Source organism: Dasypus novemcinctus, chromosome 5 (assembly GCF_030445035.2).
Source record: "Dasypus novemcinctus isolate mDasNov1 chromosome 5, mDasNov1.1.hap2, whole genome shotgun sequence".
Classification (NCBI taxonomy): Eukaryota; Metazoa; Chordata; class Mammalia; order Cingulata; family Dasypodidae; genus Dasypus; species Dasypus novemcinctus.
In genome coordinates this window covers 113,910,690-113,924,642 of record NC_080677.1, presented here as the reverse complement: position 1 = coordinate 113,924,642, position 13,953 = coordinate 113,910,690, and the positions used below count along the sequence as shown (strand labels likewise).

The 13,953-nt window shown below is 39.4% G+C and overlaps 1 protein-coding gene across 28 annotated transcripts in view; it reads right to left on the bottom strand.

Annotated features, from left to right (window-relative positions):
* Window positions 1-13,953, bottom strand: part of CALD1 (caldesmon 1) — a 194,548-nt gene that overhangs the window by 106,229 nt on the left and 74,366 nt on the right. For 21 of the 28 annotated variants that reach the window (XR_011648869.1, XR_011648868.1, XR_011648870.1 and 18 more), the window contains one exon: window positions 297-408. Coding sequence is in view for 15 of the 28 variants with exons in the window: in XM_058297397.1 (XP_058153380.1) it covers window positions 297-367 (71 nt within the window). In the remaining 13 variants the exon portion in view is untranslated. Of the gene's footprint in view, window positions 1-296; window positions 409-1,070; window positions 1,558-13,953 lie in introns of those variants that run through there. The other 7 variants (XM_071215288.1, XM_058297404.2, XM_058297401.1 and 4 more) reach the window with 6 other exon arrangements.

Below are 13,953 nucleotides of genomic sequence, written 5' to 3'. Positions count from 1 at the left end.
ACACATTGATTTTATCATTAAAAAAATTCCAATCTAAAATGCACTGATTACAAGCAACTGTTTGACTTCTCAAATCTCTCTTTTTCTGAACTCTCCTCTTGATGTCTGTTTGCTTTCTTTTTTTATTCAGAATTCAGAGTCTTAGCAATTAGGGAAGTTTTCCTTAATTATCTTGTAAATAATTTCATGTGCATTACAGCAGCGTTTGGCCTTCAGAGTGATGCTCTCTGAGGCCTGAAACCGACATTGTTCATAAGTAATAACAGGATACAAATATTTTCAACCTGGATCCTTACCTTTCTGCTTCAAGACGCATCTCTTCCCGCTTTTGCCTCCTAAGCTCTCTGCGACGTTCAAAATCATCCATGGTGCAGTTTCAGGTTTAGGGAGACCAGATAGTGTCTGGACCTAAAGTGGGAAGCAGATGAAGACTCAATATCAGAGATGAGTCAGAGAATCATTTTCCATGTGAACTGCTTTATCAGCCACCATTTTTCTTTACTATTAAGAAATAACACTGAAATACTGATAAGGTCGCCGGTGATCAATTTCTGACTCCTGCACAGAGGTCTTCACGTGTTAAATTCAGTTTCACTCATGAAACTATTAGAGACAAACAAGTAGGAGCCCAGGATTGTAGGGGGAAAAAAATAGACCTCAGGGAAAAAACAGAGGTTTTGAAGACCTAAAATATTAGTAGAATCACTTGAGAGCTACTGCATGATTTTGTTCTTTGTAACTTGCTTAACCACAGAAAAAGTACAAAAATGTGAACAAAGAAAGAAAAAAAGAGAGCAAGAGTGAAAAAAAAAGGAAGAGTGGCAGAAAAGGAATATGTGGGAACAAAGAGAGAAGTAAACGAGAATTAAAATAATCTGAATACCTATGCATGATTTACATGTTTTAAAAATATTAGCATCAGGATATTACAGCCTGCAGAATGAAACCATGAATAAATATAATGAAGCAATGTTTTAAAAAAGCAGTTAAATTACAATCAAGCTGTTTTCAGAGCTCAAAAACCCCGGCTGTTTCAACAAATACAATCCAACCCTTTCACACTTTCCTACCTCCTCCGTAATGGTTTTAAGCCCGCAGAGATCTTCCCTTTCCAGTTCTTCAAATGAGAATCCCTCTTCCCCTGTGTTTCTGTGCCATGGAGTCAAATATTCCAGAATTCCCCTGCAGCCCCCAAACCCAAAATGACTACCAGAAAAGGGGAAGCCGGGCTCTTTTTGTCCTTGCTTTGTTTACAGAGCTGTCAGTGGTTAGTTAAACTCGGCCTGGAATCTGGCATTTAAGGCCTGCTTGAAGATTGTTTCCTGTGTGGAGCGGGAGGCCTCCACTTCCTCTGGAATCCTAGACTCTCTGCTGCACTCAGATCACAAAAAAATATTTTCCAGCTCTTTCTGTGCACATGAGACAAGCCATTTGCCCTGTATTTAAAAAAAAAAAAAGAAAAAGCTGTATAAAATATAAAACCCCAAGTCATCACCTGGTGGCCTCTTTCTTTTTAGGAGCAAAACATCAAAACCTAGATTTCCAAGCCAGGGTCAGAAATCTTCTCAAATACATGGCCAAATTCTTTTATTTTCAAGCTAACCCTCCTACCCCCCCCTTAAAAAAACCCATAAAAACAAAAATAAAACCTCAGCCAACAAAAACAAAGCTACACAATGTTTGAATTTTTCCCCTTTTTTATCCCCTAGGCTATTATTTATACTGCTTATAAATCTTTCGAAATTTAAAATTTTGCATTTAGCTGGGTTTTTTACGTTTTAATGTGCTTTTCCATCTTACTCTTACCAGGACTTTTCTAGTTATGAAGAAGGCACCAGTTTTCTTTTTTATGATTCCTTAATCATAAAGAAGTTTCTTTACATTTTCCAGCCTGATCTCTCTGTAATTTCAAAATGAAAAAAGAAGGATCTGAGGATCTGCCGAGAGGCTGAAGAGAAGACCTGTTAGGAATACCATGGGCACAGGGCTTGCTGCTGCAGGTGTTTCAAGGTCTGTCCTGTGAGCCCTGTGACCAAAATCTCATTACTGGAATGCTGGGGGTGGGGGTGAAGGAGCAGACTCTACTCTTTCCCTCCTGTCTTTTGTTGCCTACAAATCCCCGCCCGAATACCTTTAGCAACCGCAAACAGAAATGGGAGAAAGCCGTCTGTCTGCAAGCAAACACTTTTATTCTTCTTAATTCACCCAAATAGTTTGGAGAGCATCCTCCAAGCTTCTGGTTCTTGCTCCTACCTCCTCAAAGTCAAACAATCATTCTGGCTGCTTTTCAGCAGCAGTGGTTAGTTTCCTCAGCCTATACCTCTGGCAGAGGTGCTAATGAGCAGTGAAATAAATATCCCTGAGCAGGCAGAAGATGCACATGCAAGGTCTGGCAGTGTTCTGGAGCATTCCAAGGGAAGTGAAACTGACTCACACTGTGTGGTCACTTGAGCTCACCACCCCCACTTGCTCTCTTCCCACACAAATTCTTTCCCTTCTCCTACCCCCCTTCACCTTTTATGACTTATTCAGGCACATTTTTTGTTCCCAACCATAGAAAAACTCTACCTATATACTTACATCTTCATTTGAATGCATGTTGAATATGCATTACCTACGGAAGTATCTGTCTTTTCAATATGAGTTCTCATGTCCTGGATTTTCTAAAACCAGGACACGCCTGTGCTGCCATGATAACGTGGTAAATCAGTGGGATAGATTTCTTAACACCAACACGCAGTCCTTCCAGTTGCTACTGCAAAGTCCCTGGTCCAGGCAAATGGCAGTGACAAGCTGTGACAAGCTCAGTGTACCTCATTCTCATCTCACTACCACTTGAGGGCATCCTAAACTTCCATCTCTTTCATTTACTTCTTGATGCCTTTCCCTTTCTACTTCCTGTTGGGATATGGGTGGGGAGTATAATCAGCATTTCTTCTGCCCTTTCTCTTTTTTAATTTTTTCTTTCTCTGTCACTTTCTTTTTTCTTCTTCTTCATCTTTCTCCCTAAATTTGGAATTAAAATATGTTTATTAAATCCAATTTATGGTTCATTTCTTTAAATTAAAAAAATGAGTTTAATTTCTCATGTATGTTTTTCAACAACGAAATCTAATTATTATCGTTTTGTGCTCACAAAGCTCTTTCTTTCCCCTCTGTGGGCATATGGACTTCACTATAGAGATATTTCTTGTGAGTCCTACTTGGGATTGGTAGCAGATAAGAAGCCATGTTAGGTGTGTGTGTGTGTGTGTGTGCACACGTGTGCACGTGCATGCACATGAGGGAAACACAACCAAGAAAGAAGAAGGTTGTGAGCAGGAAGCACTAGTCACTGGGGGGAGAGGCCATGGTGGAGAAAGCTAAGTCCACTTTCAGATCTTAAGTCCTTAAGCTTTGGAGAAGTCCTTAAGCTTTGGAGGAAATGACAATCAATATTGGTCTTGGGATGTGTCAATAATAAAATTCATTGTCTCAGAGACACTGAATAAGTTAACACAGATTCCACGTGCAAATTTATGGAGTATTTACCACATGCTGAGCCATTTTAAATACATAATCTTATTTTATCTATAAAATAACTGTTTGTGGTAGTTATAATAATCCCCATTTCACAAAGTTTTAATATTTGTGCTCATAAACATTAGACTATGCTTGGACTAAACCACTATTTCCTGCTAGGAATTGTTTCGCCTTCAGAAAACAGGGAATGGGGCCCAGTGAAGTTCTGAGAGGACTATGGTCAATGATATCCAATTTAATTCATTAGATCATCTAGACACAGGTAAGAAGTGATTTTAAATTATCCATTGCTCTTCAATTTCAAGCCAATTTGGCATAAACTGTGGAATTATAAGCCTTGCAAATAATCATTGTGCACCTAGAATTTTTTTTTTAAGATTTATTTTATTTCTTTCTTTCTCTCTCCTTCTCCTCCCCGCCCCCCCCCCTCCCCCCCGCCCTGTTGTGTGTTCTCTGTGTCTATTTGCTGCGTCTTTGTCTGCTTCTGTTGTTGTCAGCAGCACGGGAATCATGTTTCTCTTTGTTGCATCATCTTGTTGTGTCAGCTCTCCGTGTGTGCGGCACCATTCCTGGGTAGGCTGCACTCCTTGCATGTGGGGCTCCCCTACGCGGGGACACCCCTGCGTGGCAGGGCACTCCTTGCCCACATCAGCACTGCACATGGGCCAGCCCCACACAGGTCAAGGAGGCCTGGGGTCTGAACCACGGACCTCCCATGTGGCAGACGGATGCCCCAACCACTAGGCCAAGTCCACCACCCCTAGAATTTTGTTACCACTTAGTAAGAGTCTTAAACCAGGGGATCACACTCTGTACAGCATCGTTACACACTGTTCTTTGATATTTTAGGGTTTCTTCTCTTGTCTCATGCCTTCCCCATTACACACTTCCCTCCTCTTATGACCATATCCTCTCTCACCAACACAACTATTTCTCTACTAAGGCAAAGAACCCTAGACTTCCAATACTCATAACCATTATTAGACAGATGCTTTTTGGCTGGTCAACAGTTTACGCCCACTATAAATTTCATGGTCCACCTATTTCAGTGAAGCCCTATAGAAACATTTATATAATATTCAATAAACATTTGTTGACATATCCATGCTTACTTTTTTCCAGATCTAAATGCTTTGATTTCTAAGTCCATTCTTTTCACATTTTCTGTGATATAAATCATTAACCTTCCTTCCAAGCTGATCATTGCACGGGTTACCCTAGATAAAAATATTTTATGCTTCTCAAATGTATCTCAGAAATTTCTACCGCTGCACTTTGATTCATGCTATTCCATCCATTTGGATGAGCTCCCTTTTTCCATTTGCTAGCCATAGTCTATTCAGTTGTGAAAACCTGGCTCAAATTTCACCTCCTTCATCATGCCTTTCCTGAGGACCCCAGCTTGAAAGTGGTATCTCTCTCCTAGAACATATAATTCATTTCAGGAGTTAATTATGTACTTCCTTGCTACAACTCATCAATTGTTTTCTTTTGCTATTATTTAAATATTTTATTGATTGTTTACTTTTCACGTTTTTGTTCTAAAAGCCACATATAAACATATACCATGTTTTTAAAAATCTCTTCATCACTGGTACATAGTAGGCACTCAGGAATTGGTAGCTGATTTGAATCATTGGGGTTTTTTTCTACATTTTACCATTCTGAGTATCTTGCAAAATGGAGCTCAAGCTAATTCATCTTTCTATGTTTTTGGCTGATCAGTGTTTACAAAGCGAATCAAAGACCTTGGTTATAAACTACATATGAATCTCAAAAGTTACATAAAGCCGCTTTTGCAGTAGTTACACAGTAACTCTGGCAGGGTTTTCTTTCTGACTGCAGAAATGAACTTTTGTCCTTTTTTTAAAAATTCAATTTATCAACTCTCTTTGCTCTTTTTTGAACTGAATGGTTCATTTGGGACTCAAAACCAAATAAACACATGGACCCTAATACACAGTCTGGACTTAACTTAGCTCAACCTTCACAATCTTGTTCCAAAAGTCTGTGCTACTTAAAAAAAAAAAAATGCATGCAATCACCCAGGCACATTTGTCAAGACCAGCAATGTAGAAATACGAATTAATGGGATCGACCTGAGGAGCTTTGTGTTCTCAAGTTGTTTCTTTTCTCCAAGCAATGGAATCCAAAATACAGGGAAACTGGTTATGGCCTGATTTTTCTCTCCTTCATCACTCAGTTTTTCATCATAACTTTTTCCTCTATTAGTTATTTGTCCACTTACAGGAGAACTGGCAGGCTTACTGTTAATAGAGCCAATGTATTTATGCCCTGTCTTCTACCTCATGGGATCTGCAGAGTCTTGGTATTTTGGACTTGTGAAATGATGGCAATTATGCATATGACTTCAACACCTGTGAAGACAGCAAGTTTAGAGATCTTGGGTGGCATCTTAAAGTGTTATTACAAATAATGCCACCTTATTTGGAGCACTTTATATTTTTCAAAACTCGATGGTTATCATTATTTTATCCTATGAAACAAGAAGAGTAGATTCATCCCCATCTAAAGAAAGAACACTGAGACATACAGAATTTTGGAATTAGCTCATTAAACCACAACAGAGCTTTAGAAAACCAGGATGGTATTTAGACTAATTTTTAAATTAACCTGAAAATTTTCTTGGAAGAGTGAGGAGAAGTGAAAATTTAGAACACAGTTCCTTCTCTGCCCTTCTCAAGAACTGAAATACCTTTCCTCGGCAAAATCAAGAAGAATTAGACTGAAAGACGCAGGAAAATACCAAATCAGAACAGGCATCTGGTCCCTGTTTCTCTCCTGGCCCCTAATGAAGAGTAAATAACATAGGTCTGAGCTCTAAGCCAGATAGAAATTCTCCCACCACCTGAGTCAATGCAGAAAAAAATGCCTAGCTTTGTTAAGAAATGTGTAAATGTACTTTCTTAATGTATACCTGATAACAGAGCCTAATACAGATGTGGTGAGGGTAAGGTACCAGCTCCCTTAGAATTATTCAACCATGGGTAGGCCTGCTAATAAAGTGTGAGCCTTCATTACATGAAATAATCAGGTGAGATGATCCTTTTCTAGGGGTGTAATTTAAAAAAATTTTTTTTAAAGATTTTAGGGCTATGCAACCTAGTATGGTAGACACTAGCCACATGTGGTGATTTAAATTTAAATTACTTAGAATTAAATCAACTTTAAAATTCAGTTCCTATTCCAAGTGTTCAATACTTGGCTAGTAGCTACCATTTAGAACTATGCAGAGAACATTTCCACTATCACAGAAAGTTCTATTGAACAGCATTGCAATAAGTCTTCCAGCTCAGAAGACGAAATAATTGCATCATTGTGAAATAATGTTATCCACTTCAGGAACATGTAGAGGTATATGACGTCTCTGTCTTCACAGACCTTACAATCTCATATAGGAGATGCAATAAATATGGATATTTATGTGTGTAGTGGTACAGGTCAGCATCTCAAAGCATGTATGTACTCTTTTAATTCCCTCCTTAATACCCTCTTTCTGCCCCCCATGGAAGGTCTTTTAGATATGGACAATCTCACCGTGATATGGCACTTGCTACTGAGAAAGAAAAATTGTTGAAATATGCAAAAGAAGGTGAGATACTGCCTGAACGAAGATCACACTACAAACTGAGTAACAAGTCTGTTCGAAAGCCCAGGAGTGGTTTATTTGGAGCAAAAGACCAGAGGCCATGGGTCTTTACCAATTATTAACATGGAATAGAGCTCAGCATTATTTACATGATAGTAGTTTTACTTATGCATGACTCTCTGGACTTGGTGGACAACTCAGTTATAATAATATCAGCAACTAATGTGTCTGCTCTTATTGATGGGTTTTGTCAACTGATATTTCCAGTTTAGTGATCTGAAATATCAGATCCAGAGCCTTAGCCAGCTACCTTGTTAATACAAGGCAGAATGAAAATCTGTTTACTCTACTGGAAACAATTCAAAGGTGTGCCCTAGAGGTACTGTGTAAATATAACTTTCTTGAACATTGAGGATCAGGAACTAATTATTCCCTTTTGAGTTATTCAACTTCTATTTGTCGTGATTATCAAATGCATCTATTGTATTCTTGAATCATGAAACAAGTTGAAGATTATCTTCTAGGAGTTTATAATCTAGGATGAAAAGCTTGAAACTAAACAATGGGACATAATGGATAACCTAAGAACACATAATTTAAACATATACATCAACACATAAGTTAAATAATAAATTAAAAAGTGCCTGTACCATTTCCTTCTTCCTTTCATGTGAATCATTTAGATACCCATTTCACTAGTTTGCTGGTTTGAGGATATCTGGAGGTTTCTTTGTGCAAGAAATTGCTCAGGTGGATGGCAGCTTAAGACTAGCACAAGAACCTAGGATCTCTGAAACACTTACTCATGTAAGTGTGTACTTAGACCCATATTATATTTCTACTGGAGTGCTTAGGCTATAGTTTATATTTTAATTACCAAATATTTGTCTGTCTTCCCTAGAAGATCATAACCTCCTTGAAGGTAAGGTTTCTATATATTATTTCTGTGATCCCTCAAAATTCTTCTTTCAGTTTCCTCATTGGTAAAGCAAATACCATGCAATGAGTTGGCTTAAACAATGGGAATTTATTAGCTCAGGGTTTTGAGGCTAGGAGAAGTCCAAAATTGAGGCATCAGAAAAGTGATGTTTTCTCCAAGAACACTACTGTGATGTTCTGAACTGGCTGCTGGTGATCTTTGGCCCTTGGCTTTCCTTGGCAATGCACGACAGCTTCTCCTGGCTTTTCCCTTCTTTTCTGGATTCTGTTGATGTTTAGCTTCTGGCTGCTCCCTCTGACCTTCTCTCTCTCTGTGACTTTCTCTATAAGGTCTTCAGTAATGAATCAAGACCAATCCTGACTCAGCTTGGCCACACCTTAACTGAAATGATCCCATCAAAAGTTTCCTTTTACAAGAGTTCACACCCATAGGAATGGACCAAGTCTAAGAACGTGTTTTCCACTACAATCCACCCTCTGGACCCCCAGAAGACATTTTCTTTCCCCATGCAAAATGCATTCATTCCACCACAACATCCCCAAAGCCTTAAGTCATTTCAGTAACAATGCTAATTACAAAGTCTCACCAAAAGCAGTTATAGTGGTGGTCTGACCTGGGGCACAACTCCCCCCTGCCTGTGGACCTGTGAAACCTAGAAAACAAATTGTGCAACATGCAATGGAAGGATAGGCATAGGATAAGCATTCCTATTCCAAAAGAGAGAAATTGAAAAGATAACAGGAATCACAGTTCTCCCAAAGTTCCAAAACCCAGAGGGTAAACGCCATTAGATTTTAAGGTCTGAAAATCATAAATGGATCAATGTTTTGTTCTATAGGACTGATGGAGCAGCGGCCCCACCTCTTCCAAGTGCTTGCACAGTGGCCATGCTCTTCCTGAACCCTTGCATGAAGGGTCCACCCTTTCCAGGCCTGGGGATAGCAGCCAGTCTCCCCACAAACACTGGGACATAGGCCCCACCCTGTTAGCATTGGGGTGGTAACCAGGTTCTTTGAGAACCCTAGGGGCACAAGTCCCACAAACTTGAGCATTGGGGTAGCAGCACTCTCCCTGAACAATGGATGCAAAGTCCACCTCCTCCAAATGCAGTGGTGAACCTGCCCTTTCCACACACAAGGTTGGGCCCACTCTCTTGGCCCTAGGATATCTCTTAGGTCCAAACCTCAGCTTCCATGGTTCTGCCCATAAAGTCATTCTTCCTTCAGTTTATCCCTTCTCTGTCCCTGTCAGTCCAGGCTGGTAGTAGTTCCACTCATATGAATTTTAATTTTGCAAAAACCTCATCAACTTTGCATACAGTTCACAGGGATCCAAAACCATAGACAAAAGGACTTTCCACAGATCCTTCCTGGATAACCACACCTCCTCCATTCCTGACTTCTACTGAAATGACTGACTAGATCCATGTTCAGTTAAACCCTCATGTGGAATCCTATTCTCTGGGGACTTACTTTCTGGAAGCTCAAGAAAGTCCCTGAGAGAGCTACATCTGGCCCAAGTCTGATAGCACACTATCTGGATAGACTCAGCATTTTTCAATCAATGTTTGGTTTCTTTGTGCTTAAGAGTTGATTTCTCAGCTTATCCCTTTCTTGTCATAGCTTACTGTAAGCTGCAAGGAGAAACCAGGCTGCACCTTTCACACTTAGCTTCTTCAGCTAAATATCCAAGTTCATTACTTTCAAGTTTTCTGCCTTCCATCTGACATCAGAACTCAATTTCATCAAGTTCTCTGCCATTTTAAAACAAGGATCAATTTTCCTCCATCTTCCAATAACATTCATTATTTCTTTTAAAGTCCTCATCAGAAGTATATTTAGCATCCATATTTTTACCAACAACTCTTCAAAACAATTTAGGCTTTTTCTATCAAGCACCTCACAACTCTTCAAGCCTATATCTAGTACCCACTTCCAAAGGTGTTTCCATATTTTAGGTATCTGCAATAGTAGCACACTATTTTCCAGCATCAAAAACTGTTTTCATTTTCTCATTACTTAAGCAAATACCATGGAATGGCTTTGCTTAAACATTGAGAATTTATTGACTCACAGTTTCAAGGTTAGAAATCCAAAATCAAGGCTTCATAAAGGTGATGCTTTTTCCTAGAAGACATGGCATTTCTGAGGCTGGCTGCCAGCAATCTTTGGTCCTTGGATCTTCTGTCACATGGCAATGCACACAGCAGCCTCTCATGGTTTCTCCCTTCTCTCCCAGGTTCCATTTATATTTAGCTTCTAATTGCTCCCTCTGGCTTTCTCTCTGTGGCCTTCCCTATAAGGTCTTAAGTAAATAGGATTAAAACCCATCCTGGGGAAACAGATGTGCCTCAACCATTTGGGCTTCCATCTACCATAGAGGAGGTCCAGGGTTTGATGCCCAGGGCCTCCTGGTGAGGGCACTCTGGTCCACACTGAGTGCCGGCCCACCTGGGAATGTGGCCCCATGCAGGAGTGCCACCCTGCATGGGAATGCTGCCCGGTGCAGGAAAGCTGCCCCACACAGGAGTGCTGGCCAATGCAGAGCTGATGCAGTAAGATGACGCAACAGAAGACACAGAGCAGAGAAAATAAGAAGACATGGCAGAATAGGAAGCTGAGGTGGCACAACAGAGTAATTGCCTCTCTCCCACTCCGGATGGTCCCAGGATGGGTTCCTAGAGTTGCCTAATGAGAATACAAGCCGACACAGAGGAACACACAGTGAATGGACACAGAGAGCAGACAACAGGGGAACGGGGGGGTGGGGGGGAACCAAAGGTCACATTTACAAGAGTTCACACCCACAGGAATGAAACAAGTCTAAGAACATGTTTTTAGGGGGATACAGCTCCAAATTACCACAGATCTCAACTGAATATTTTCCTTATAGTCAGCACTAGGGTCACACTTGTTGAATTGGAATGAATTCCAGGGTATGGTTTACTCATTGGACTTAACTGGTAAATAGAAGAACTTGGTTCAAACATTATCAAAAGCCTACTTCTCAAGCTGCACTCTCAGTAGTCTTAGAAAGGAGGACAGTTCATGGAACTCTATTTTATATTTTGATTAGTATCTGTGGCTGTTTTCTTCTAGTGGAAAGAACTTTGTCTCAGAAAGAAATTCTGGTATCAGGAAGAGGGTTATTAGGTATTTGTAAATGAGGGAGTATTTTTGTTCAGGGATGTTTAAAAAGAAAGGAGAAAAACATGACAAATAAGAAGAGAATTAGGGTTGAGCTGAACCACTCCAAATTTCCATGGCCTTTAGAGAGTCCTTGCCACTTCTCAATCATAATTAGAAAACACCGATATTAAAAAACGACTTAAATGCTTCTATTAGTCATAAAAAAAAAAAGAAAAAAAGAAGTGTTGCCTGATTTCTTTCTCTAACCATGCTCAGTAATTAAAAACATAAAGCACGATTCTGAATATTTGCTGGAGAACCTCCTCTTCCTGGATCTGGTGTCACTACCCACTGACTACAGGACTTTTATCATCTCTCACCATCTCTTTTAGGGGTCCCACCCACAGGTCGCAGGAAGAGTGAGGTTGCTATAGGAATTCCTAGAGAAACTGGAGACCTCAGGGACCATTTTAGACTCTAAAGTACAAGGAAGAAACTCATTTTACCTGCCCCTTTCCTTTCTGAAATTTTGTATATCTGTACTGCATTTGGATGGCAGTAGTTCAAGTATGGTGAGCTGTGTTCAATCAAAAATATCCAAAGGAGGACCTTTATGACAACTAGCTTGAAATGACATCCTTGATTGTTTCTGAGGACAAGAAAGATGTTCCAACAACTGATTCTATTGTTCCTCATACTTATCCTGAAAAAAATTTGTGCTTTGCAAAATGTAGGATTAGAATACACTCTAAGCAGCAGCAGAGGCAGCAGCTTTTCACTTTTGACAAAATTCACAAAGCAAATGGAAAAGTATTTGTAATCAAGGACTTCAACCCAACAGTTACCTTGCCTGTCAAATTCAAACATGTGGCAACCACCTGCTAAGCATCTTAAAAAGTGATACCTTCTTGTTTTTCTACCTGGCCTAAAATTTCTTTGGAGCACGTTTGCATTTCCCAGTTTTTCACACTTAAACAGTGCTGTCCACACCATGTATAAAGATGACTAAGCAATTTTGTATTAAGTAACCAAAGTGAGTCCTGCCAATTTTAGAATAATTAGGTTTCTACAGCCTAATATAAACAGTTCCAAGAACTACATGTGGCCTACCAAAAGTATATATTACAAGTAGTCAACACTGTGGCCAGCTGGCAGATGGATCAACCTATTAAAGTAGAATTGTTCAGAATTTGGAGTATTATTTTTCTTTTTTTTTTCCCCCTTATTTTTTCTGCATCCAACTTTGTTTCTTTGGGAATGTTTTCAAATATACAAGAGCAAAAAGACTATTGTGGAATTGTACCTTTCATAAACAAATGAGCATTTCTCTGGATATCCCTTGGAACTTATAAATCATTCCCATTTCAACCCCACACACACAGGCAGCCAAAGCAAAATGGAGCAAATGAATCCACTGTCTCCACTCTCAAGGTGAAATGTTTGTATTTTGCTTGACATCAGAAAGGTCTAAAGTGATCACTAGACAAGTGAATGTGCATGTTAAGCCATATGCCAACCAGGTACCCAAAGCATCTTCTTTCTGACCACAGATGGTTATACTGCATTTACCATGTTGCTTTATTGGCCAGAATTTAGTGCTAATAAAGTCATAGATTTAACCAGACCAGGAATGATTTTACTATTTGAGAAAAGAAACCCTAAACTATTGCTGCGTACTATTATATTAGTCCTGGCCAAACACAGGGCAGATATGGGCTGACAAATACAAGCTGAGAGATTGAGACAGTTAGACTAACCATTTCACCATAACCTTCAGGAGGCTGTTATGTCCAAATGAATGTGAATGCATCATCACACAAAAGCCCCTTGCGTATTCAACTGCATTAAAAGTTCTATTTACTTTATTTTATTTAAATTCAGAAAAATCAAGAGTAGTTGAGGCTACACAAACCATCATCACAACAAAAAATTCAATAAAAACATTCAACAAATATTTATGAAGTAAATGTATGAGGCACCTTGCTTGGTGTGACATGTAAGTTGTGAATATGACAACTACCTTACCCACATAATGTTTATAGTCTGATGGTAGAGGCAGGCAATTAACAAAGTCCAAATTGGAATAGGGTCTAGGAAAGAAAAAATGTAGGTTGCTATGAAAGAGAATTACAGAGATGACCTAATGGTTTACTTTGGGTGAAAATAAGATAGGCAGTAACAGTTTTTTCAATCAGGCAAGATGTTAATATGAACTACAGGCATGCATTCATGAAAAGAACAAAAATTTCTAAGACTGGAGTTTGTGTTTACTCAACAAATCAACAAATATATATTGACATCTGCTATGTGTCATCAGTATAGCATCTGCATTCCTCTTAAGTACTGATAAATAAAACTCCGCTTGCTCTATTTCTCTCTCCTAAACAAGTGCGTGAGGGGTAGAATAGCCAGTTAGACTTGACAGATGGTGGACTATTCTCACCCCCTCCTTTCCCACCTCAGATCCTTCGTGAGTAATATAAAAATAATCATCTGTCTGTCAGAATATATACAGACACAGGGAATCTGCTTATGACATTAACTTCACGCGACTAAGGTAGGAGGCATGGATGAGTGTATCTTTTCTAGACATGGTACAGCTTGGTGACGCCACAAGCCTCTAAAACTAAAGGCATGTTTCTTACCCACTATCAAGCAGAAATTTGCTGATTTAAATGAAGCTGGTCCATTTTGTTTTCCAAACTTTGGTTCATGGTTCCAAGAAATGAACAGTCTATAATAAATGTATCCTA